Raw genomic sequence first — 27,029 nt, 5'->3', positions numbered from 1 at the left:
GAAAATGTCGTCTGGAGGAGTTACTCCTCAGACTAAAGTAGTCTTTTAAAGAACAGCAAAAATGATTCAACCAAGAACCAATCCAAAGGACCTACTCAGTTTATGTTTTTATTTTTTTATGATTAAACCTTGCATTTTGGCATCCACCTCTGCCTCTTGTCTGCCTGCATTTAGTTCCCATGCATTTATAATGATCATTATAACTCAGCCAGTGAAAACCTAAAACTCTGTTTCTTATTATATACTGTATATGAATATGATATCAGATGATTTTATTATGACATTGGCATAAAGGATTTTAAATCTCTCACCATTGAAACGTATGCCCATGGCCTGTACAAAATATTCACTCTGGCCTCTCAGAACTTGATTTCCAAATAAAATGTGAAATTTACTACAACCTGAAAACAGTTGAAATTTTTTTTTTCCTGTTTAGCATTTTTTTATAAACTGTCCCTGGACAGTTATAGCCTATGTCCTGCCACATACATGTGGTAACTCTTAAACCTTGTAAATTGCCTGTAAACTCCTGAATGGGCTTTGCTTCATGCTCCTGTCAAGGTTGTGGTGACTGGCATCAACGTTTTCTACGACACGTTTTCCCTCCGTTCAACTTACCTTTAATAAGCTTGGATACAGCACTAAATACCTAGCTTATTTAGGGTCATTATATGACTTTTTGTAGCCTGCCTTCCTTGTGGAGGGTAGATAGTAGTCTTCAACAGTTTCTGGTACAACTTCACCTACTTCCAAGATGCATGAAGAGGGACGAAGCCCTGTTAAGGTAAAGACTTCAGCAACACTTGAAATGAGTAAAACATCAGTCCTAAAGGGTCAGTGTCCTGCATATTGCACATGTCACAGCCGTTCAACAAACCTGAGTGATTATCATTACAAAGCTCATGCTGAGCTTGATATGATTCTGAGGATCCAATTAAGTAATTTAATTCAGCTATGTATGAACGTATTGAAAATATACAGACTACTGACCCTTGAGGACAGGAGCTGGACACTCCTGGTTTAAGCTACAATACAAAAAAACAACAACAATATTTTTGTATTAAAAATCTGTTTTCAATTAACTTTATGTGATTTTCATGTCAGAAACCAAACTGTGTTTTTATGACCTGTAAGCCTTAATAATCAATATTAACATAAAATAAATGCTTGTCATTTTTAATCAAATTACTTAAACACAGATAAAACTTAAAATATTTTAACCGAGCTATGTCTGTAAATGTTTAGGTTAAGATGTAAGTACATCTTATTTCTACTCCATAACAAACGTTTTGGTCTGTTGTTAGTTTGTTAAACAATCTCATGGGCTTGAGTCTGTTTAGTACAGCTGTTGGTAAAGCTAGGAACTTCACTGCCCCCTGGAGGTTAATACGTGCGCACCAACAAAATTTTAACAGACACAAATAAGCGATATTTTTTTCTACTGTGATTGTTGATCATTGACTGCAGAACTTTATTAAGAAAGTTGATTTATAAAAGGCACACGAAGTGTCAACGAAACCACTATATTAAGGGAAAGTAAATACAGACTTATTTTCCAGTGTTTATAATCATTGCATTTATGGAGATTGAACATTTTAAAGCTTTGCATTAATCTAGAAGAAATCCAAATCAAACCACAACCTCTGATGGGAAAAAGATTTGTTTTTAAGTATGCTTACGCAAAAGTATAACTTTTTTCTGTGTTTTTATTCCCCCAGTTTTTATGCTGAACTGTGCTTATTCTTGCAAAGACAGAGGAGCTTTCAAACACTATTTTGTTCCTCTTGTTCTAGGACAACTGGGGAACGTTGGAAGAATTGGGACATGCACAGCAGTTTTCCTGTCAGAGTGCGCGTCTGGGGCGAGTCAGCATGTGGAGTGAACTGGGCAGGTCTAAATAAAAAAAATCAAATTAGATATTTCTGGGCTGATCGTTTAACATAAAAAAATGTATCGGCCCAAAAGTGTGCCGGCCCAGCGAGCATGTCTGTTTACTAGTCATGCTTTGATCTTTGTAGCTCAAACTATCCAATGCCCAGAGCTGCTTTCTCATTAGATGCAGTACTTTGAAACCTAGTCACAGGCATTTAGACAACACTTTTTTTGACTACAATCCTTCAGGTTGACAAAAAAATTTATGCTTTGATTTTGGGGATCTCATCAGTGTAAAAAATTTTTAGATAGCCCAAAGTATTCATTAAGAACATATTTTAGGTACTAGAGTAAAAGCATTTTTGTGGGTGAAGGGTCAAGTCTGGAATCATGGTCACAATAACAGGCATCGTTCCAACACAGAGATTTAACAGAACTCATGTTAACTTGACTCTTATCTTCCATACTTTATTCAAAAGAAAATTCATAAAAACAACAGGCCGAGACAACAAAATAAATCAAATTAAGTAAACTAAAGGCACAGTACCTACTGTGTATACTACTATATCTGCCCTGATTAAACATTTTAAAGTTGTGTAAATATACATACCCCAATGCTAAACCTCAGCCTTTACTTAAACCCCAGGCACATACAGTAGGAAAAGAATGTTATTAAACATGCTTACTGAACACATCATTTATATTCATGAGCTCTTTCAATCCCTCATCAAGGTCATCCGCCAGTTTGCGGACCTTTTTGGCGAGCTTCGACTCGAGACCTTTCTTCAGCTTCTGCCCGTCTTTGTCTTGTGTGAAGTAGAAATCCATACCAACTGCGAAGCCTTTCAGCATTCCAGAAGCAGTGCTGCTCTTCTCTGAGGCCATGGCACTTGCTTCTCCGGTAGCCAGCTTCACGGCACAGGCTGCCGCCTTTGAATCCATCAAGGTTTTGTTGAGAAAAGCCACACCGTATTGCTTCAGCTGGTCCATGCCTTCATTGATGTATCTCAGGCAGGTTAGAATCTCATCATATCGGACACTAAAGTCATTTAATGTTTTGTCAAGTCTCTTCGTGTCTTGATTAAGGTTCGCCTGGAAAAAATAGATTTTAGACAATGTCATACAAAAGGTTTAAAGTAAAGATGGCTGGTTGTAGGATTTATCTGTTTATATCTTTCCTTTGAGGTAATGATATAAAAAAAAACGCATGTCTGGGCAAAAAATATTATATAACGATACTGTCGCTGGTCATCTCTGGTCTCGTTATCAAAAGTGGAATGAGAAAGCTATGAATAATTTTTTCTGTTGTTGCATATTTGTCAGATGTAAACGATGGCTAATTTTAACAAATTAAGTAGCGCAAGAAAAAAAATCACTGCAAAAACAAATATTTTTGTTATACTTAAGAAAGATGTGAGACAGAGGAGAAACATGTTTTAATGCACACAAATCATAAAGTCTTGTCATTGTCAGGTTTATTTTGTAGGTTACCTTGTGTGCAATGGCTGCTGATGCACCAGTGACACCGCCGGCTGCAGCTACACCGGCACCAACAACCGTAAGGGCCAAAGAAGCTCCTCCTGTAAAAGGAGCCAGAATAACCCCAGCAGCTGCTGCTACCCCTCCTGCTGCTGACGACGCACCTCCAGTTATCCCAGCAATCTTTGTGTTCTTTGAAAACTTAAAGGAATCCAGATAAAGTTTTAAATGTTTAGTCAGCTCAAACACAATCCCATATTTTAACTAAAAAAAATGTTATATAAATGTTGATTTTTTTTTATTTATTTTTTTACAAAAAAACAGATTTTCAATCTTTTCTGACATCATAAAAAAATCACTTTACCTTGTTCAAGTTGTCAGAAATGCTGTTCAGCTCATGGATTAGAGACTTGAGATCCCCACCATGTTCAGATATCAACCGGATGTACATCTGAATGGCTTTGTAGAGCTTTACAGCTTTAGTATTGATGGCTCTAAGATTTTTAAAAGGATACTTAAATCAGAGATGTCCATTTATTGCCAGGAAAATGTTCACTTCAATCTAAGACTTAAATAAAGAGTATTTAATGCAACGAGGAACTGTTTATGAAGTCACTAATTGACATAGTGCAAGGGTATACAAAAAAACTGCAGTTTTTGAACAATGATTTCTGAAACATTTAAGTGTGGCAAAACAGTAAAAAATGGGATAAATACACTACAGGATGGTAAAATGTTTTTTATTGAATGTTTGAGGGGGCAGTAAACTTAATTTTATGTGAAAACACTTCTTACCACCCTTCTGTGGCCTTTGGTTAGTCAATGTCTGCTGTGGGTAAAATATTGACAGCAGATAACAACTCCACAGGTCATCCCTTCTAAATATCCCAAACTAAACCAAGATGATGGTACAGCTTCCATCATCAGTCTGTCGGTGTTCAATAAAAATAATTAAATAATATACTTGCATTATCTCTGAGGATCCTCTAAGTTGGAGTTCTTTAGTTATTTCTCTCCAAGCTGTGTCAACAAACGTCCAAATTAGCAATCAAGAGAATCTATGTAAAAACATTGCAGTATAAATGTAATGGAGGCGTCCTACTCACGTTTCATTTCCTCATCAGATGAAGATGTTTCATCCTTGTAGGAAAAAAATAGTGTATACCATCACTCGACTGTTTCTGTTGCATCTAAAATTAATATTGTGCAATAACAGTTTTTAGTAATTACCAGGCTGTCAGCTTCCTTTGTAAGCTGTTTTTTTGGTGGCTTAGCTGGTGGGGGTGGAGGTCGGAATTTAATTCTCTCCATACCCATCTTTAAAGAAAAAAGTAAAAGTCAACTTTTAATGATTAGTCTATTCTTTCTATAGTAGATCTTTATCAGATAATGCTGTGTCAAACTTTAAAGATTATGTCCCTCTTAATTTCCTCAGTATCACAGAAATGCCCAGCAAATGGCAGCAATGCTGTTTCTTCCCCTTCACAAATTGACGACTTTGTTGATGGTGCCACTTCCTCGTTGCATTTTGCATTAGACAATGTTGCCCCCTTGAAAAAGAAGGTGATTATTCACAGGAAACTGGCTCCCTAGTTTAATTTAGAGCTGCATTCTTTGAAGCACAATGTTAGGAAATTGGAGAGAAAATGGAACTCTACACATCTAGAGGAATCTTACCTAATCTGGAAAAACAGTCTAATGTTCAAAAAGACTCTTCGCAGAGTTAGAGCAGCATACTTTTCATCATTAATAGAGGAGAATAAAAATAATTCTAGGTTTCTCTTTAGTGCAGCTGCCAAATCTACCCAGAGTCATAGCTTTGTTGATCCATCCATTCCCTCAGCTCTCAGCAGCAATGACTTTATTGGCTTCTTCATAAATAAAATAGATTCCATTAACAATAAAATCATTGGCATCCACCCAAACATGATTACCTCATCCTCAGTAAGTGAGGCAGCGTTGAAGGCATCTTTAGAACCTGATCAGTGTCTGAACTGTTTAGAAGCAGTAGAGCTTTCTGAACTATCTAAAATTTTAGCTTCATCTAAACCTTCTACCTGTATCTTAGACCCAATCCCAACCAAGTTGTTTAAAGAGATATTCTCTCTGATCAGTGGCACTATTTTAGACATGATTAATCTATCCTTAGTAAATGGATATGTACCACAGGCTTTTAAAGAACCTGTTATTAAACCTTTACTTAAGAAACCCTCACTTGATCAAGATGACTTAATAAATTACAGACCTATATCATGTCAGGGTTCCGTTTTTTCCTGCTTCACCCTGGACTTTTCTAGCACCTTCCATCTCCCATGCAGCCCTGCTCCACTCCATGCCTAATCAGTTCCACCTGCTGCAATAATCAAGCCCAGCCTCATTCCACATGTCCAATCTCCTACATAAGCTCACTTCAGTCTGCTCTTCACCGTCGGTTCGTCTTCACCCAAACCTCGTCTGCCAATCAGAGCTTCCCACGTGTGCCAGTTAGAGCTTTTTCACGTCTGCCAGTCAGAGCTTTCCCACGTTTGTCTGACAGAGTTCCCTTCCTCTACGTCTGCCTGCATGCCTGCAAGTACTCTCTCTGCTGTGCTGCTGGTTCTGCTGCTTCTCCAGCCCCAGTGCTCTCCCACCTGCTCTGGAGGCTTCCTGGCCCCACAGCGCAGCAACCACAGACCTACATCTCTTTCACCATCCACCTGCTCCATCCCGGTAAAGACTCTCTGGTTCTCATCCTCCACAACTCATCATCTTCAATAAAAGCTCTTAAAATGTGGCTCCGTGTGTGGCTGAACATATATAATCTTCTTTTCCTATTTAAAATTGGGAAATTAAAGTTGCCAATCAAGTATGTGAACACTTACAAACTAATCACCTATTTGAAGAGTTTCAGTCAGACTGCAGAGCTCATAATAGCACTGAAATAGCTCTGCTGAAGGTCACTGATGATATTCTGATGGCCTCAGATAATGAACTTGTGTCTGTACCTGTCCTGTTAGAGCTCAGTGCTGCATTTGATACAGCTGATCACAATATTCTCCTAAAAGGCTTGAACATATTCTCCTAAAAAGACTTGAACATACTATTAAACGTTTAAGAGAAAATCATTAGGACCAGCATTAGGCTGGTTTAAGTGTTATCTGTCTGACAGACTCCAGTTTGTTCATGTAAATAATAAATCCTCCTCAAATTCTAGGGTCACTTGTGGAGTACCATAGGGTTCAGGCCTTGGGCCAATCCTTTTTACTATATATATGCTTCCAATTCGAAAAATTATTAGACAGCACAATATTAATTTCCAATGTTATGCTGATGACAGTCAGCTATATTTATCTATAAATCCTGACAAATCCAACCAATTACTTTGACTACAGGCATGTCTTGATGACATCAAAACCTGGATGACTTTAAATTTCCTGCTTTTAAATTCTCAGACAGAAGTTGTAATCTTTTGACCAGAGTCCTCAAAAAATAAACTTCTTAATCAATGACTTAATCTGGATGGCATTAAATTGGTCTCTGGTAATAAAGTTAACAATCTTGGTGTTATTTTTGATCAAGACATGTCATTTAAATCCCTTATTAAGCAGCTCTCCTGGGTTTCCTTTTTTCACTTCTGGGAATATTGCCAAAATTAGAAATATTCTGTCCAGGGGTGATGCTGAAAAACTAGTCCATGCATTTGTTACTTCAAAGTTGGACTATTGTAATTCTTTACTATCAGGAAGTCCCCAAAATGCCATTTGAAACCTTCAACCGATCCAAAATGCTGCATTCTGCAGGCCAACTGGTGGTTCCTAGAGTCTCTAAAAGTAGAATGGGAGGCAGATCCTTTAGCTATCAGGCTCCTCTCCTGTGGAACCAACTCCCGGTTTTGGTCCGTGAGGCAGACACCCTGTCTACTTTTAAGACTAAGCTTAAAACTTTCCTTTTTGACAAAGCTTATAGTTAGAGTGGCTTAGGTTACCCTAAGCTATCTTTTTAGTTATGCTGCTATAGGCTTAGGTTACTGGAGGACACCAGAGTCTATTTTTCTCACTCTGAGTTCTCCTACTGTTCTCCAATATGCATTACTTGTTGTTATTTTAACTTTTTGGTCTCTGTCATTTTATCTTCTTATGGTAGGTACACGTGGTCTGGTGTTCTGTTAGCTATGAAATCATTCAAGGGAGACAGATCATATGCTATTACCATATAATGTAGAAAGAACTCCTGGATCAAAATGTGCTTCTGGACATTTTTGTCTCTTTTTTGTGTCTCTGCTCTGTCTTCTCTAACCCCCAGTCGGTCGAGGCAGATGACCGTTTACACTGATCCTGGTTCTGCTGGAGGTTGTCCTCCCTGTTAAAGGGGAGTTTTCCTGTCCACTGTCACTTCATGCATGCTCAGTATGAGAGATTGCTGCAAAGCCATGGACAAGGCAAGGCAAGGCAAATTTATTTTTATAGCACATTTCAGTACAGAGACAATGCAAAGTGCTTTACATGATTATTGACAATGCAGACAACTGTCCCTGTGGCTCTACACTCTTTCACGAGGAGTGAATGCTGCTTGTCAAGACTTGATGCAATCTACCGGGTTTCCTTAGATAGGAAACCTGTTGACCAATCTGTAGGATTTGATTGAATTTGACTTTGTAAAGTGCCTTGAGATGACATGTATCATGAATTGGCACTTTACAAATAAAATTTTGAATGAATGAATAGCTTCATATAGTGCAGAACTTTGTCTTGACCATGTCCTTGGTAGAACATGTGGTGGAGTAGAATCCCTTAAAAATCTCTGTGTTATAAACAGAAACCGGAACCAGTCACTATATCAATAAACAGAATTTTAACCAAAACCAAAATGGAGACGGCTAAATTTTGATGATGACATTTAAATAAAATTTTACAAAAGCAATGTGGAATGGCTTGATTTGGGAATACTGGATTATTATTTTTTGTTTTATAGCGTCCACAAACGCTACAAAATCCAGGACATAACTAAGAAATGAAACCAGGTTTGCTATTTTGAAACAACATTCAGAGTGAACAATCAATCAGAGTTGTTGGTTGGACATGTTCATGCGCGAGCTTCTACTTTGCCTCTCCTGTCTGTATCTATCGAAACATGCGCATGCATACGGCAGTGGAACTTATGGCAAGCCGATTAGGCAAATTATCGTCCGTACAATAACATGCAGTTCCGACCACTGAGCTATATTATACACTGGAGTGCTGATTTAGCCGAAAAACTGAAGTCACCGGCCGCCATCTTGCTACTCCCTACTCTCACAGAATCCCATAGGATTTGGTTGCAACAACAAGCAGTTTTCTGGCTGTGTGAAAACGTTTCACAGGTAATTCTACAGTCGGTGGATGTACTAACACTATCAACTACTTGGAAATTAGGTGCTGAAATATTTTACATGTTATTCATATTAAATATATATATATCTATATATATATGTATATACAAGTATGTGTATATGTATATATGTATATATATGTATACACATATGTAAATATATGTTTTTGTATATTGTTATTTATATATTTATAAATGTTAAACATATATATTTAAATGAATAAAATGCAAAATATTCCAGCACATGACTTTCTCAGTACTTGGTATTTTTAGAACATAACATAAAACTATATGGCATTTGACATTTTAAAAGTCTTAAGCCCCCCCTGAACTTGAGAAAATCCTCGTTATTCGATGCTGTAGCGCACATATTCCCTAGTTACTGGGGGGAAATAGGGAGTACCAATATGGCGGCTGGTGGCTTCAAAGCGACTCGTTCAAACAGACGGTGATTAGCACTCCAGTGTATTATATAGCTCAGTGGCCAGAACGTGCGGTGACGTAAAAAACGGCGCGCTCGCGTAAAATACGTGTAGTGGCGTTAATAACGTTTGGTGGCGTTTTTTGCATATTATATTATCAGGAGGTTGTCCTTTATGTGTTCAGCCACTATATTCAAAGGTGTTTTACCCAATAAGAACACTGCAGCACCAGACACAACCAGGAGGTCCCTGATCGTTGGGGAAAGGCAGAAAGAAGATGCACCTTCCTTTCTAAATCCTGCTTAGTTCAATAATAAAGTCTGATATTACACAAAACTCACTCTGCTTGTCCCTTCCGATGGGCTCACCACCTGTCGGAGGGGCCAAAGGGGTCGGGTGCAATGTGTAACGGGTAGCAGTGGAGGGCGGGGACCTTGGCGTTCCGATCCTCGGCTGCAGAAGCTGGCTCTTGGGACGTGGAATGTCACCTCTCTGGTGGGGAAGGAGCCTGAGCTTGTGCGCGAGGTTGAGAGGTTCTGACTAGAGATAGTCGGACTCACCTCGACGCACCGCTCTGGCTCCGGAACCAGTCTCCTTGAGAGGGGCTGGACATTCTTCCACTCTGGAGTTGCCCATGGAGAGAGGCGCCGAGCTGGTATTGTCATACTTGTTGCCCCCCATCTCGGTGCCTGCACGTTGGGGTTTTCCCCGGTGAACGAGAGGGTGGCCTCCCTCCACATTCGTGTGGGGGGACGGGTTCTGACTGTTGTTTGCGCTTATGCGCCAAACAGCAGTTCAGATTACCCACCCTTTTTGGAGTCCTTGGAAGGGGTACTGGAGAGTGCCCCTCCTGGGGACTCCCTCGTTTTGCTGGGGGACTTCAACGCTCACGTGGGCAATGACAGTGGGACCTGGAGGGGCGTGGTTGGGAGGAATGGCCCACCTGATCTGAACTCGAGTGGTGTTTTGTTGTTGGACTTCTGTGCTCGTCATGGATTGTCCATCACAAACACCATGTTCAAGCATAAGGGTGTCCATATGTGCTCTTGGCACCAGGACACCCTAGGTCGCAGTTCAATGATCGACTTTGTTGTCGTTTCATCTGACCTGCGGCCGCATGTCTTGGACACTCGGGTGAAGAGAGGGGCGGAGCTCTCCACCGACCACTACCTGGTGGTGAGTTGGCTCCGATGGCGGGGGAGGAAGCCGGTCCGACCGGGCAGGCCCAAACGCACTGTGAGGGTTTGCTGGGAACGTCTGGCGGAGTCCCCTGTGAGGCGGAGCTTTAACTCCCACCTCCGGGAGAACTTTAAACACGTCCCGAGGGAGGCGGGGGACATTGAGTCTGAATGGACCATGTTCCACGCCTCTATTGCTGAGGCGGCTAGTCGGAGCTGTGGCCGCAAGGTTGTCGGTGCATGTCGTGGCGGCAACCCTCGAACCCGCTGGTGGACACCAGCGGTGAGGGAAGCCGTCAAGCTGAAGAAGGAGTCCTATCGGGCTTTTTTGGCCTGTGGGACTCCGGAAGCAGCTGATGTGTACCGGCAGTCGAAGCGGCAGGCGGCTCGGCTGGTCGCCGAGGCAAAAACTCGGGCGTGGGAAGAGTTCGGAGAGGCCATGGAGAAAGACTTCCGTACGGCTTCGAAGCGATTCTGGTCCACCATCCGCCGTCTCAGGAGGGGGAAGCAGTGCAGTACCAACACTGTTTACAGTGGGGGTGGTGTGCTGCTGACCTCGACTCGGGACGTCGTGAGTCGGTGGGCGGAATACTTCGAAGACCTCCTTAATCCCACCAACACGTCTTCCATTGAGGAAGCAGAGCCTGAGGACTCTGGGTCGGGTTCTCCCATCTCTGGTGCTGAGGTTGCCGAGGTTGTTAAAAAGCTCCTCGGTGGCAAGGCTCCGGGGGTGGATGAGATTCGCCCTGAGTACCTTAAGGCTCTGGATGTTGTGGGGCTGTGTTGGTTAACGCGGCTCTGCAACATTGCGTGGACATCGGGGGCAGTTCCCCTGGATTGGCAGACTGGGGTGGTGGTCCCCCTATTTAAAAAGGGGGACCGGAGGGTGTGTTCCAACTACAGAGGAATCACACTCTTAAGCCTCCCTGGTAAGGTCTATTCAGGGGTTCTGGAAAGGAGGGTCCGTCGGATAGTCGAATCTCGGATTCAGGAAGAGCAGTGTGGTTTTCGTCCTGGCCGTGGAACACTGGACCAGCTCTACACCCTCAGCAGGATTCTTGAGGGGGCATGGGAGTTTGCCCAACCAGTCTACATGTGCTTTGTGGATCTGGAGAAGGCATTCGACTGTGTCCCCCGGGGGATCCTGCGGGGGGTACTCCGGGAGTATGGAGTACCGGACCCTTTAATAAGGGCTGTCAGGTCTCTGTATGACCGGTGTCAGAGTCTGGTCCGCATTGCCGGCAGTAAGTCGGACTCGTTTCCGGTGAGAGTTGGACTCCGCCAAGGCTGCCCTTTGTCACCGATTCTGTTCATAACTTTTATGGACAGAATTTCTAGGCGCAGCCAAGGTGTTGAGGGGATCCGCTTTGGTGGCCTTAGGATTGCGTCTCTGCTATTCGCGGATGACGTGGTCCTATTGGCTTCATCAGGGCGTGATCTACAGCTCTCACTGGAGCGGTTCGCAGCCGAGTGCGAAGCGGCCGGGATGAAAATCAGTGCCTCCAAATCCGAGACCATGGTCTTGAACCGGAAAAGGGTAGAGTGCCTTCTCCGGGTTGGGGAGGATGTGCTGCCCCTAGTGGAGGAGTTCAAGTATCTTGGGGTCTTGTTCACGAATGAGGGGAGGATGGAGCGGGAGATCGACAGGCGGATTGGTGCAGCATCTGCTGTGAAGCGGGCGCTGTACCGATCCGTTGTGGTGAAGAGAGAGCTGAGCCAAAAGGCAAAGCTCTCGATTTACCGGTCGATCTACGTTCCTACCCTCATCTATGGTCACGAGCTTTGGGTCGTGACCGAAAGAACGAGATCCCGGATACAAGCGGCTGAAATGAGTTTTCTCCGTAGTGTGTCTGGGCTCTCCCTTAGAGATAGGGTGAGGAGCTCAGTCATCCGGGGAGGACTCAGAGTAGAGCCGCTGCTCCTCCACGTCGAGAGGAGCCAGTTGAGGTGGCTCGGGCATCTGGTCAGGATGCCTCCTGGACGCCTCCCTGGAGAGGTGTTCCGGGCACGTCCCACCGGGAGGAGGCCCAGGGGAAGACCCAGGACACGCTGGAGGGACTATGTCTCTCTGCTGGCATGGGAACACCTTGGGATTCCTCCTGAGGAGCTGGCCCAAGTGGCTGGGGAGAGGGACGTCTGGGCCTCCCTACTGAAGCTGCTACCCCCGCGACCCGACCCCGGATAAGCGGAAGACAACGGATGGACGGACACTCTGCTTGTTCTCCCTTCTTATGCCCTTGGTTCAGAAGATAAATAAAATCTTTAACAGAAATGTTATTATTAATTCTAAAAATATTATCATGTGAATATAAATACAAAGCATACAGAAAATGCAGCTTTATTAAGTGACCTGGTTTATTTTTTTTAGCTTTTAATTTCTTTTCAACATTTAGTTCTACTACTTGGCTTGTGCTTTGGTAGTTTCATGTTTAAAATGACAAAAGAAATATGAAAAAGCTTATGGTGCATCTTCTTTCTGCCTTTCCCCAACGATCAGGGACCTCCTGGTTGTGTCTGGTGCTGCAGTGTTCTTATTGGGTAAAACACCTTTAAATCTAGTGGCTGAGCACATGAAAGACAACCTCCTGATAATATAATATGCAAAAAACGCCACCAAACGTTATTAACGCCACCGCACGTACTAGGCCAATAACCCTTTTTTTTTATTTCTAGCAGTAATTACTTCAGTTTGTATTTTATTATGCTGCTCATAAAGCAATGTCTACACTGTGTTAGGTCATTGGCTGATCATTAATAAATGTTTTAACCAGTGTATCAGACTCATTTTGAATTGATCTGACATTAGGTTGGTACAACGTTAAGTAGCTTCTGATGTAGTTAAGCTACTTTTAACACATTTGTGTAACTTAGCTTGCTATATTTCTATAGGTGGTAGCTTTTGTGTAGTGAAGCTTAATTTATTGTTGAGTAACTGATAGCTTAGCTCACTACACTGGATAAGTAGCTTGCCCAACACTGAGCAGGATTATTATGCTAATAATGTTTGAAAGAGTCAACTCCTGTCTAAATTTCCACATTCTTAAAAGTACTCAGTGGGGAGGAGAAGTAGCAATCGTCTTTAAACCAGAATTATTGATCTGTCTTTTGGCAATTATCTGTTTGTTGTTTGGCGTCATTGACCAGGTCCTCACTTACTTCTCAGACTTCTAATCTGATTTAGAACTTAATACTGATTAAGTCATTATATTGGACAATTTTAATTTTATATGTAGAACCTGACACTAAAATCTAATATTTTAAGCTCTGTATTTTAGAACCATGTAGGCCTATTACCCAAAATGTTTGCAGATCTACACACTCCTGTAACTACACATTTGATTTGGTGCTGACATATATTGGGTGTAAACAAATAAGAGTATTTCTTCAAAATCCTGTAGAGACTAACCTTGACAAGAAAATCACTGTCATATTGTAAAAAAGATAAAGGTTTAACTGAAAAAATAGTACCTTCTGCTGTTTGTCGTAGACGGTGTCATTTTGTGTCGACAAACTCCTTGGTAAAACACGTGGTGCAGAAGAATCCCTTGAATATCTCTGAGTTTAAAAGAAAAGCAATTACCATAGTCCACATCCATGAACAAAACGTTAATCAAACCAATTGGAACCATCTAAACCTTTTTGCATATAATTTTCACTTACAGAATCCATATTTAAATATAATATTTCATTACATTCCAAACCTCAGACTGTGGAGTGGAGCTAGAGCTAAGCAGCTCATCATCCATAGAATGTGATGGAAGATTAAACTTTTTCCTTGGAGCAGGAACAGGACGATTTTGCTGTTAAAATGAGATGAAAGACATTTATTTATGCACTTGATGGTTGCATTCTGTAAACTTATTTCAGCAAAATTCAGGACTTTTCAGAAGGAATTATGTAGGATGCTAAACTTATTTTGATGCTATGATGATTTAAAACAAAAAGAGTGTCAATTACTATTTCAGAACCCTCCGCTTATATAAGCTATTTTAGCACTGCTTGGAAATTAAGTCTTACAAAAAATATCTACAAAATCTATGGCATTTTTTAATAGCAAAACATGATGTAAAGCTCAGATCTAGTCAGGGATCTGATCTTGACAAAAAATTGTAATCCAAATGTCCATCCAGCCTGCAAAGGATAAATTTTAAAGGATTGTTCAGAGTTCTTCAGTGTTGATAACTTCAAGCGTATTCACACTGAAGAGATATTTGTTTTTTTTATCTGGTGGTTTGACAGAGCAGAGCCAAAACCAGAGTATTTAAGCAAAAAATGATGTAGTGGTTACATACACGTTTTATATATTTAAGTCATAAAGATATTTGTATCAGACAGTTTTAACTTAATAAATAATGTTTACACACAAAAGCATTTTTTTCAAAAGGATGTTGCAGTGAAGCTTGTTTAACCAGGTTTTAGGCTTTTTGGTATAATGCCTTGTTGACTCAAATAAGAAAATTTTGTCATGATAACAAACCGTTATTTTTTAACTATATTCTATTTTAGGTTTTACACAGAAAATGCAATAATTGTTTAATGAAAGCAGTTGGTTGATATGAAGGACTTCCTGCAGGTTTCGATAACTAATCAGATTTATTAAATGCTTAATGTTATATTTTTCTAATTATGCAATTAGCATAATCAAAAGTGATATTTAACAACTTATTGCGGTAATAAAAATTAAAATGCTACAGTGTGAGTGTTTAAAAGTTGCTCATGTCACAGTGCAAAGAAGAGCTGCTCAATTATTGTTTTATTACATTTTAACATATCAGCAGGAAAAATCCAATATGAAGCAACTCTTTATTTAATGTAATTAAATTCCTTAATAAAACCAGCATTGCATGTAAAATTTAGGTCAGAAATTCTGTTGATTCTTTTTACTAAAGCAAATTAAATTTGAACATTGTGCAGAATATATTTTATTTGTGTAATGATGATGCAAGATCATGCACTGGCAGATGCATAATATTTAACATAAAAAAAAAATAAATTCTTTATAATCTTTTTCCTTACCTGGGACATTTTGCAGCTTGTATTATACTGTTGCTCTGTTTTCGCTCTGCTGGTCAGACTGGTCAACTCAGTGTTTACTTGTAAGAGAATCTTACAAGATGGAAAGTCAGATGAGTTTAACATGCTCAAGTGGTATTCATTTCATAAATTTTCAGTACAAGCAGTTAAGACTGTAAAAACGGTATTGTGAAATATCATTGGATGCTGCAAACACTGGTCATGATTTGTCGGTTAGGAGTTGGACTAAAACAAAGACAGGAACTCAGGAGCAGCAATATAAATGTAAGGATTTAATGACTTCAAAAGCGAACTTACACAGGACACGGAGCACAGGCAGGTAGAAGGGGTAGCAGAAAACATGGAAGTAGAATGGAATGAATTGAACAACCGGAGAATCCAGCCAAGCATGATGACAAGCAATTAGCTTAAATACTGAGATAAAGTTGAAGAAATTACAAGAGACTCAAGCAGAGCATCGAGGACCACTTCAGCAGCAACAATCTACTCGACATGTGGAGAGGCATCAGAAACATCATGAACTACAAGCGTAGGAACCAGCGGCTGGTTACGACCCGTAAAAAGCTTCTTTGCACGCTTTGACTCTCCAAGCAGCAGGGAGCCGGAACATCTTCCCCAGCCAGAGGGGCACCATCAGTCTCTCGTCCTGCAACTCCACCAAGTGACCTCTGACTTGAAAAAGGTCAACACCAACCAGTCTGCAGGTCCAGGCATGGTGCCAGGTCGGACGCTGAAATTGTGTGCTGACCAGCTAGCAGGGGTCTTTGTGGACATCTTCAACCTCTCCATGCAGCTCTCAATGGTTCCTGCCTGTCTGAAATCATCCGTTATTTTGCCTGTTCCCAAGAAACCAATCATCACTTGCCTCAATGATTATCATCCTGCTGCACCAACCCACGTCATCATGAAATGCTTCGAGAGCATCCTCCTAAAGTACATCAAGGATGGCATCCATGCTGGCCTGAACAGCCTGCAGTTTGCCTACAGGGAGAATCGCTCCACGGAGGGTACTGTCTCATTAGCAGTTCACTCAACTCTGACTCAATTGCAGGATTCCAACACTTATGTTTGGATGCTCTGCATGGACTTCAGCTCAGCATTCAGCACCGTGCTACCAGACATGCTGGCTCTGAAGCTCCACAACATGAGATTATCCACAATTCTCCCCTCCTGGATCAGTGACTTCCCTAAACAACAGACCCCAGATGGTGAGGATAGGGAAAGGCACATCTGCTCCGCTGATCCTCAACACAGGAATGCCACAGGGTTGTGTCCTCAGCCCTGCCCTATTTCTAAGGGAAAGCCCAAACACACTACACACATGACCCAAAGCTCATGACCATAGATGAGGGTAGGAACGTTGACCAGGCTCTGACACCGGTCACATAGAGAACTGACAGCCCTTCTTAGAGGGCCCGGTACTCAATACTCCCGGAGTATCCCCCACAGGACCCACGAACAACACGGTCGAATGCCTTCTCCAGATCCACAAAGCACATGTAGACTGGTTGGGCATCCTCCAGGATCCTGCTGAGGGTGTAGAGCTGATCCTGTGTTCCATGGCCAAGACGAAAACCACACTGCTCTTCCTGAATCCGATATTCGACTATCCAACAGACCCTACTTTCCAGAACCCCTGAATAGACCTTACCAGGGAGGCTTAAGAGTGTAATTCCTCTGTAGTTGGAACACACCCTCGGGTCCCCCTTTTTAAATAGGGGGACCACCACCCCAGTCTGCCAATTAAGGGGAACTGCCCCCAATGTCCACACAATGTTGCAAAGTCCCATTAACCAACACAGCCCCACAACATCCAGAGCTTTAAGGTGTAATAATAGATTACAGGAGGTCCAGGAGGACTGAACACGCTCCTCTCTGCATACAGGAGGAGGTAGTGGAGCATGTGGACAGCATTAGGTTCCTGGACATTCACATCTCCTCCAACCTCTCCTGGAGTGTGAACACCTCACACCTGGTGAAGAAGGCCCAACAGCGGGTCTTCTTCCTTAGGAAACTGAAAAGGACTGTACATTCCAGTAAGCTGCTAAAGAACTTCTATAGAGCTACCATAGAGAGTGTTTTATGTCTCAGCATAATGGTATGGTATGGGAGCTGCCCAGTCGAGGAGAGGAAGGACTTAGCACGGGTGGAGAGAACAGCACAGGGATAGGTGTCAAAACATTATCAGAAAGAGCTGAGTGAAAGTGCGGTTGCTTCTGATTTAAGCTTGTTTGCTGCTGGTGGTAGTCTGATTCTGCAACAGGCTGTGTCTGGATTTGGTAAATTGTAGGTGTGAATACAGGTGGTTTTTGATCCTACACATTTCAGTTGAGTGATAGTCTCTTAAATGTAGTTGTGAAGCAGAATAATGTTTGTCTTTTATGCTTTATGTATGAGAAAATTCTGACCCATTCAATCTTACATTTTATGGACACACTTACCAACTATATTTAACTGCAGTCAAGTAGTGACACAGAAATATAAAGCCGAGTGTCATCATTTACAAGGTTGGACATGTCTTAATACTACCTTGTGCCTTGTGGAACCCTACATGTAGTCTTTGTTTAAATTTATAGCTGCCAAATGTCAAACGTTACCAACAGGGAAGCTTTAAACCAGTTTAGCAAATCTATCCAGTTTTCAAATCATTCTGCCATACTATTATAGCACTATTATATAACACGCTTCTCCCCATTGGGGTCGCGAGAGGTGCTGGTGCCTATCTCCAGCTATCAATAGGCGAGAGGCGGGGTACACCCTGAACAGGTCGCCAGTCTATCACAGGGCAACACAGTAACAAACAGGACAAACAACCATTCACGCACACACAAATCTAAAACCTGATCAGCAAAAAAAGATTCAGTGACAATGTATTCTCACAAAACATACTCAAGCTTACCAATGAACAATTAAAAGAAAAATCTTGTATGACTTGTTATACACAATTTAACGTTTAATCTGGTGCATCCAGATTTCTTTCTTTCACTTTTACTTTAAAAGTTTAATATCTCACAAAGAAAGTTATTTGAGAGCATAAATAAACAGAAATTATTTCAATATGAATATTTATTATGATTTTTCTTTACAGAAACAAATCAGACATACCTGCAGTGGTTCAAAGTGAAAAGCTGTGGATTTTAAAAGCAGAAGGTTGTTCGTAATTATTTTAAGAACTTAGTTTATATGTATTATTATCTAATCATACTTCATGCAATACATTTAATTAAACAACTCTTAGATGTCCATGCAATGTGTAAAGTTGATAAAGTGACATCAAAAACATTCTTGATCGTAAGTCAGGCTATAATAGGTATTGTTTTGAACATTTTGGTATAGAACACATTTATTTTCAGCATAACATTTTTTATTATATTGTGTGAAACTTCTTTCTCTTTCAATGAAATGTAGGAATTCTGATCAGACATTCGGTGTATTCATGAGACATTTTAACAAAATACTGATTTGTGCAATAACTCTCTAAGATTATAGTTTTAAAGCAAAATAGGATTTTTGAGATGAATGGTTTATGAGATATGTAAATGAAAATAATCTGCTTTTTAGTTTCCCTTTTTATTAAAAAATTGTTTAAATAGTTTCAAACTGACACAGTCAAAATCAATTTCAAGTGTGTATGATTATAAATGTATGTATTCACTACAAAAAGAAAACCTCTGCTGCATTATGTTAAATATGTTGTGACTTTTATTCTCCCTTACAGCTGCAGAATCCAAAACAATTTTTTTTCTTACCTGTGCCACGATGATGCCTGCAATCACTTGCTCTTCTGAGCTTAAACTGAATGAGACATAACTGGTATCCCTGTTACTTTTGAAATATAGGTATGTTCAATTTCACTTTCAGCTACAAAAGCTTAAAAGAAACAACAATAAAGCTCCTCCTTCTGCAGTTGTAGTATTTTACTCATAGCTATGTTTAAAAAAGAGGTGTGCCTGTCCCAACGTCTGATTTGTTTGAAACAATAAACTCATCCCTTTTGTCTGCAGTTTCCACCAGGCCTTAAAAACAGCAATTATCATACCACTGATGAAGTTCCAATTGAAAGATTACAGGCCCATCCCAAATCTCCCATTCATGTTAACTAAAAACAGCTGTTTCTATGGTTAAATGCCTTCTTAACAATAACCAGTCAGGTTTTCATACTCCCAACAGTACCGCTTAATGATAGTTTGTCTAGATTAACTGTTAATTATTCATTAAAATCACATTATTTAGTTCTGTACCTAGACGATATCCCCTCAACTTTGTTTCATGAGAGATTCTACCCCATAACGTCTAGTGTTATTTTTGGACCGGCCCCAGTGTTACAGAGGGAAACTAGGAGTAACCATGTGTGTAGTTGAGCTTCAGGTTCTAACTACACTGCTTTCTTTGTAACTGGAACTTTTCAGAGAAAGCTGACTGACAGGTCGGGTATTTCAGTCTTTCTTGATGTTACGGCTGTCGATTTTCACCCAGTAGTGCAGACTGGGCTTTACTTTAATCATGCAAAAATGACTGTAGCAGCACGTGCCTGGGGTTGGCTGTTATGGACACTGGACCCACCAACATACTGAGCTCTTGTGTGAACCATTTCTAGAAGCCATGGACCAATCAAGACCTCCCTCAACCCTTCAAAAGACTCTGAAAGCCACATTAAATGGACCTGCATTTGAACTGTCAACACTGTTTGCTCATTACTATTGGTTTGGGAACCTTGTGAATGCTCTAAATTCTGCTGTAATATTCTGATTTCTGTTCCGGTTTTATTTTTGAGTCATTTTCCTCTCCTGCTTTAGGTTCTCTGCTTGCTTTGAGTTTGTGTCCTGTCTGGATTTTTATTTACTGTTTAGTTTATCTTGTTTTGTCATCTGTCTTAGTCTTAGCTTTATTTTCTGTTTTAGGTTTTTACTTTACAGTGATTTTGTTTCTCAGTAAGTTTGGTGTAGTTTCTGTCCACTTGTCCTGTCAGCTTTTTAGCTTTGGTTTCTGGTTTATTTCTTGTTTTGATCTTCTGCACTGATGTCTGGTCTAATTACCCACTCTGCACACCTGCCTTACTCCACCCCTGTTGCAATCATCTCTGACCGGTTCCACCTGCTTCCTCCTCCATATTAACAGTTGAGACCAGACATCAGTGCCAGGTCGTCTTGTTGAGTTATGGGTGAGTCTCCTTCTGCAAGAGTCTGTTTTTGATTTGCTTTTGGATTTTTGACCCCCTTTGTCTCCAGTTACCTGAGCCATCCTGTTCCGTCTGTTCCTGCCCTGCCCTGCCTGCACAACTGGACTGTCTGTTTTTCTGCCATTTTTGTTACAACAGGTTTTTTTTGGATTTTGTCTCTGTTTTTGATTTCTGTTATTAAAATCCTTCGTTTTAAAGAAACCTCTGCTGCTCTGGCTGAATTCTGGGTCCCCTGCTTCTGATCATTACATCTGCCTTTTGATTGCTTTTTTTCAACTTGTTAAACTTGAAAGACTCAACTTAGATATTAGTTTTGGCTAGGCTAGGGTATTGTTTCATAACCCTCAAAATGTTGAGTTTAGTGCTTCCCCCTGTTTGTGTTTTCTAGTTGGGTTTGTTTTGCTGAGAGGCTGTTTTCTTTATCATAAGATGGTTAAGTCCCTTTTTTGTTTTCATCTAGTTTAACGTGTAGGACATTGTCTCTTTTTGTTAAAAATATATGTATGTAAAAAAAAAAAACTATTTTTACCAACTAGACTCTTTGATTTTATGTTACCCCGTTATTCCAGCCAACGGGGCGCTTAACATAAGCTCCCGGACGAGCCCCCACTTATATTATCTGAAAGAGGAAAGGAAGTCATATAGTCTACTGGTGTCTGATTTGCATATAAACATTTAGAGATTTTTTTCCCCTCAATTGTATAACACAAAGCTGCACAATTGCAGAAAACTGTCAAATGCTACAGAACATACTCACTTAAAGAGATTGTGCAGTAATGATGAGCTGTGTGAAAGATTCAATGAGGTGGAAACTTTAGAAAGTACAACTAAATAGTTTATCACTGCAGCTGTGTTTTAAACATGCTGCAGCCATATTGGATTTGAAGGCCCTAGCTGGTGACAAATCTCTGACTTTTAGTCTCGGACTTCTAACTTCAGGTGACCTACATTTAAAATGTTTATACTTGAAACGGGCAATTTCAGAATAAAAAATAATCTATAACCACTTACCATCTATAACCACTCACTTGCTGCCCATTTCCAGCAGGCACTGGTGGAGAGGTGAGGCACTCCCTTGAAAGGTCTCACTTCCATCCCAGGGGAACACAGACACACAAACATGCATGTACACTGTTATGGAAATATGCAATTAGTTTTTGTATTAATCATGTATTTTATTAAACAGTAAGAGTTACCTAAGGTTTAGTTACTATGGCCTGGCAGGGCACTTAGTATGGTGTCTGTAAGGTCACTTACATAATGACCACATTTTTATTTGTGGTGGTTTACTGCTTACTAACACACAGGTTCACACATTTTTGTTGAATACCGGCAAAATAAACTTTTTAACAATGTTACATGTTTTTACTCTCTTATATAAAAAAATAGTAAAGCTCTTGTAGTGCAATTTTTATCGACTTTAACAACATTTAACAATGTTTTAGAATACAAAAAACAGGACAATGCATGTAAAAAAATATTGCATTTCTGAAACTCATGGATTAACAAATAAGGCAAACTTAACTGGAACTGCGTAGTATTTAAGCAAAACGCAGATTTGCATCTTTCAAAATAAAAATCAGAACTGCTCAAAAGTGCTTAAAGCTTAAAGCTGGTTTACATTTCATCCTCATCTTCAGACCGGAAGGCAGGAGGATAATCATGGGTATTAAATTATGTTTGACAAAACCAGTGGATGTGGAAGGTGCACTGCTGTTAAAGCTTGTATCATCAGTTCATGTAGAACTTTCCTCTGAGGTTGAGGCAGGAGTTGACGGTGAGGCAAGCGTCCCATCACTTAAGGACAAATGACAATATGTCACACATGTCATCATGTTATGTCACAGCTGATTATTGCCTTATTTGTAAATAACCCACCTAGCACTGGTGGATACAGGTCGGATATGGGCCAAAAAATCGGAATAGAGTCACTTCAGGCTGCAGTGTGAACGTAGCCTAAGAGTTACATGAGGTTTTATGGTGGGTAACCTTCAAGAAAGTTTATGGTTTAAAAATTTTATACTGTTCTTCAATGTTTATCTTGGTAGACTCCTAAAAACATCTGGCAAAATTTATCAAGAACCCCAGCGCCTTATTTGATGGGCCTAGTGACGCATTATGACCCTAATAAAAAAAACCAAACACATACAGACACGACAAACCATTTAATTCATCTATCTAGGATCTAGTGAGGAAAAATGCATAATAAGTTGTAAATACTTACCCGTATTACCGTTTTATTTTCATATGTTTTTTGGGAGGTCTCGTTGGCAATGGACGGTGTTGTGAGTCATTGCCTTTTACAACGTGATAAGGAACAAAGTACTTTTCATGTTTTCCCTTTCCATTATGTTTCCATTACCCCATAATGTAAACAACTGTGAGTTCAGATTCTTCATATTTTTAATACACAACTTTAGAATTTCTTTCTGACTATTTTCTTTCAACCATACAGTTTAACACTTTAAGATGACTTTTTTGCCCCATTGAGTTTGAAATAATCCCAAAATAATATCCAATAAACTTTTTTGTATACATATCAAGTGGAGCACTATAGTGAAAGCTGTAATACTCCACTTGAAAGTAAATCTGTTGGGCTCTTTTTGGCACTAAGACAGCAATTCTTAGTGCTACATTGCCAGACAGGACATGGCAAAAAAAGAAAAACTTATTTTTAGATGAAAAATGTTGTAGTTGTTACGTGCAATGTTTATTTTATCTTTAACCAATACAGCTATCAGACACTTTTAACTTAGTAACTTATGTTTACACACAAAATATGCAGAAAATCTTGTTTCAACAAGGAAATGTGCAGTGTAAAATGGAACAAGAAATGTTAATCAGACAAGTGTGTAACCATCTCATAACAAAAAATGTAAGTGAATGGTATCTTATTGATTTTGGCAGGGACTTCCACCTCCATCAGATAATTCCTCCTTAGGATAATTTCAATGCATTCTGTTTTGCTGTAAGGTGCGATAATTGCTTTTGTCTGAACAACAGTAAAATGTTTTTGTATTTCTGTATTTGAAGTAAATTAAAACAGAATTGAAATGCAGCATTGCCCATTCATTGCTGAATTCAAAAGCAATAGAAAAATCCTCGCAACTCGCAGGCAGGAGGAAGACCTATGTACATTTTTCAGACTGGAATTCTTTTTTTAAAACACGACACAGGCCAGCTTTTGTTTTGACCCGCTGATCATGAGCCCTTAAACTGGAAAACTAATTTCAGTGTTGCTGAGAGCAGATGCTTACTGTTCACACTATCCCATCAGAACCCCATTTGAAATTTGCCAACCTATCTCTTTAATACCTGTAATCAATAAAAAAGGGTTGTAAACCTTGTCCAAAAGGATTTTGCAGTTAAGCTCTGTCGACTAGGTTTTCTGCAGTTTCGGTTTAAGCACAGTTGATTCCAGTAAGAAAATATCGTTGTAATAACAAATCATTTTTTAGCAATATTGTATTTTAGGTTATTACAGGGAAAATGCTGCAACTGTTCACTATGAAAAGCAGCTGATTGCGAAAGTAAATCTAATGGATGGTTTCGGTTTGACTGAGCTATAGTTTCCAATAACTGAGCATAGTTTGTAAATGCTTAATGCTGTGAGTCGTTAAAATATGCAATTAGCATGATAAAAGTAATATTTAACACCTGCAGTAATAAAAAAGGACAGGCATTGGTTTAGACATTTAAAATGCTACAGTGTGAGAGTGTATAAGTTGCTCAGGTCTCAGTGTAGAAAAGACTTGCTCACTAACTTGATTAGTTAGATTTTAATATCCCAACAGTAACACTAAAAAAAAAAGCACCATTCCAAAAGCAAAGCTTATGTTCATATAAATGAGTTTGCAGGATAAGTCCTCAATGGGATTCACTGTGTTAAAACCAGAAGTTAAATGCAAAGGTCTGTTGATTCTCTTTATCCACAGCAAATTCAATTTGAACATTATGCAGAATATATTTTGTGTGTTTAATTTTGATGATGTAATATTATGCACTGCCAGATCTCCAATATTAAAAATAAACTCTTTATAATCTTTTTCCTTATCTGGGACATCTTGCGCCTTGTGTTATCTCGTTGCTCTGTGTTCACTCTGCTGGTTCGACTAGTCAACTTAATGTTCTCTTATCAGAGAATCTTACAAGATGGAAAGTCAGAGGCGTTTGTAACGTGTTCAACTGGTATTCTTTTAATACATTTTTGGCACAAGCACTTAAGACTGTAAAAAGGTGAAGGGGTTGGGCCTGATAAAACAAAAAACAAAACGCCTTTATAAAATATCACTGGACTCTACATACAGCGGTCATGATTTGTTGTTTAGGACCTGGACCAAAACACAGACAAGAACTCAGGAGCTACATGATAAATGTAAGGGTTTAATGATTACAAAAAGCAAACTCACAGAGGGCAGTAGCGGAGAACATGGCAGTATGGCAGTAGAACGGCAGCAATGGAACAACTGAAGAATCCAGCAAAGCATGATAACAGGCAGCGGCGACACAGAGACTTACAAATACAGCTGAGCTGATTCACAAAGGAACTACCAACCAAAGGAAAAAGATGTAACAGAAATAATACTTAATGTACAAAGAACAGAATGCAAGAGTAAACTAAGAAACAGAACACAAAAGCATGAACTAATATAGCATGACCTAGATTAACATAAATAAAAAGGAAATACTGAAAACACAAACACCAAAGAAAATCAATATGTCTTCCCCTTAGCGCCACCTGTGTGTACAGCCTAATGCTCACAAACAGGGTTAGATTTAAAAATAATAGTTGAACTTCTGTCCAAGAAGAAAACATTGAAAAATAAAAAAATAAATTCATAGAGAATCATCCATATGGTGCAAGTGAACATTGTTGAAGGTATACAATCTGTCACGCAAGAGATCTGAGTTTGTCTCTTTTTTCATTAAAACACGTTCTGATGTTCCCATACAACATTCTTGAGAAAATATTGGAGATTTTCCAATTATTTTTTTTGCTTTAGACAAGAAATTCCCTCCAGGAATCCCAAACAAATTTGTCTCGCAGTTCCTCAGTATAATTTCTGGAAAGTCCAGCAGTCAGTGTGCAAATCTAGCAGCTAGTCTTAAAGCAAGCCTGTTTCGTTAGTTGTTACTCTACATTGAGTTGTGGAGACACAGACAGCACCGGCTGACTTGCACCAAATGTTTACTGGCATGCTTCTGTAATGCGCATACATTAACATGTCCATGTGGGTACAACATATGAGCATTGGTTTTGCTTTAGCTAAGTGAGCAGCCGAAACAACATCTGACACAAACATTCTCCTAAGTGTTCACATCTACAAACAGATAAAAGGTTGTCTTTTCTTTCCTTTTGCACTTTCCTTTTGTTCCATTTTGATTGATCAAAAATAATTGAACACCATTACTGCAAAAAAACAACATTTGGTTAAGCATGTGAAATAAATTATTGCATGCACTGATTTGCACTCATACTGTTTTTGTTGTTTGATTAATTTATTTCATGCTGTGAGGTCTGGTTAGCTTACAGGGAGGAGGCCGTTTCTGAGGAATGAGTCAGAGCCAGCGTCTTGCAGCTTTTAGATGTGTCTCTGCTATTAAGTTAATTAACAGGACTGTGGAATCTGACAGCATGCAGGGTAGGTAATTTTGCTAATTACTTCTCATCGTTTTTTCTGTGTCCCTCTATCTCTTTTATTCAGGTCTCTACCGAGCTCTTCACTGAAGCCAGTAGCTCCTGGGTGAGGAGTTTCCACTAGGTTCTGATCACCCAATCAGATGTGGACTCCAAATGTGTTACACAGACAATATTAAAAATGTAATCCTATTTTTTTTTTTTTTACCACATTCTCTAAACTCATAGAGAAACCGGAAATACAAGCAAACTATATTTGTCAGGGTAGGACTGGTACAAAAATGTGATCCTGCCATCTTTGGTCCAGGTGGCCCATGGTTATGGGTCAGACATGAGCCTCATAAATATGTGTGCGTATATTGATATTAAGATGGTGACCAATTTTACAAAATAAGTAAGAAGAGTTGTTTAACTCTTTGTTAAAAGTAATGCAATTCTTTAAAACTAAAACATAAACATTTTCATAAATGTTTATGTAGGAAGGGCCAGAGCCGCCTCCACCTCCTGAGGAGGCTGAGGTCCTTTGGAGTGAGCCATCCGACTTTACAATGCCACTGCACTATCACCTGGTGTAATAACACTGCAATAACTGTGAAATAACTACTGTGCATTAACAATTTAATACCCTGTGCAACAACCTGTGCAATAATCCTGTACAATAAGAGACTTCACCTATTTCAGTTATCCCACTTATTTTATTGTTTCTTTTTTATTTAACAGAAACCTGCAAAAATGTCAAGGTTAAAACCCCATTTATTTTTGAGTTGCCTTTGATTGCTCTATTTAAACTTAACTGAAACATCATTATTTCTCGTCTGTACTACAACTTTCCTTTGTTATGCCACTGCAATATACTTCTGTTTTATTTTAATCATTAAAAG

The 27,029-nt window shown here is 39.8% G+C and overlaps 1 protein-coding gene across 1 annotated transcript; it reads right to left on the bottom strand.

Annotated features, from left to right (window-relative positions):
• Window positions 1–2,291: 2,291 nt before the first annotated feature.
• LOC105915401 (apolipoprotein L6) lies at window positions 2,292–19,130 on the bottom strand. Its single transcript, XM_036136643.1, has 11 exons — window positions 19,081–19,130; window positions 18,437–18,459; window positions 15,314–15,403; window positions 13,999–14,097; window positions 13,766–13,852; window positions 4,582–4,668; window positions 4,458–4,491; window positions 4,320–4,371; window positions 3,716–3,845; window positions 3,364–3,552; window positions 2,292–2,964 (listed from the first exon to the last, which is right to left on the bottom strand). The coding sequence occupies exons 3-11, from the start codon at window positions 15,320–15,322 to the stop codon at window positions 2,545–2,547; spliced, it is 1,107 nt and encodes a 368-aa protein (XP_035992536.1). The 5' UTR covers window positions 15,323–15,403; window positions 18,437–18,459; window positions 19,081–19,130; the 3' UTR covers window positions 2,292–2,544.
• Between the last annotated feature and the right edge of the window lie 7,899 nt (window positions 19,131–27,029).

The sequence above is a fragment of the Fundulus heteroclitus genome, chromosome 5 (genome assembly GCF_011125445.2).
Source record: "Fundulus heteroclitus isolate FHET01 chromosome 5, MU-UCD_Fhet_4.1, whole genome shotgun sequence".
In the NCBI taxonomy this organism is placed as follows: domain Eukaryota; kingdom Metazoa; phylum Chordata; class Actinopteri; order Cyprinodontiformes; family Fundulidae; genus Fundulus; species Fundulus heteroclitus.
Note: the sequence above shows the minus strand (reverse complement) of the source record. Positions and strands in the feature narration are given on the sequence as shown.

Coding starts and splice junctions, on each gene's coding strand:
- LOC105915401 (XM_036136643.1), bottom strand. Junction 3,846..4,319: donor AGAGGATCCTCAGAGATAAT/GCAAGTATATTA, acceptor TAAAAATCTTAG/AGCCATCAATACTAAAGCTG. Junction 2,965..3,363: donor CAGCAGCCATTGCACACAAG/GTAACCTACAAA, acceptor TATTTTTTCCAG/GCGAACCTTAATCAAGACAC.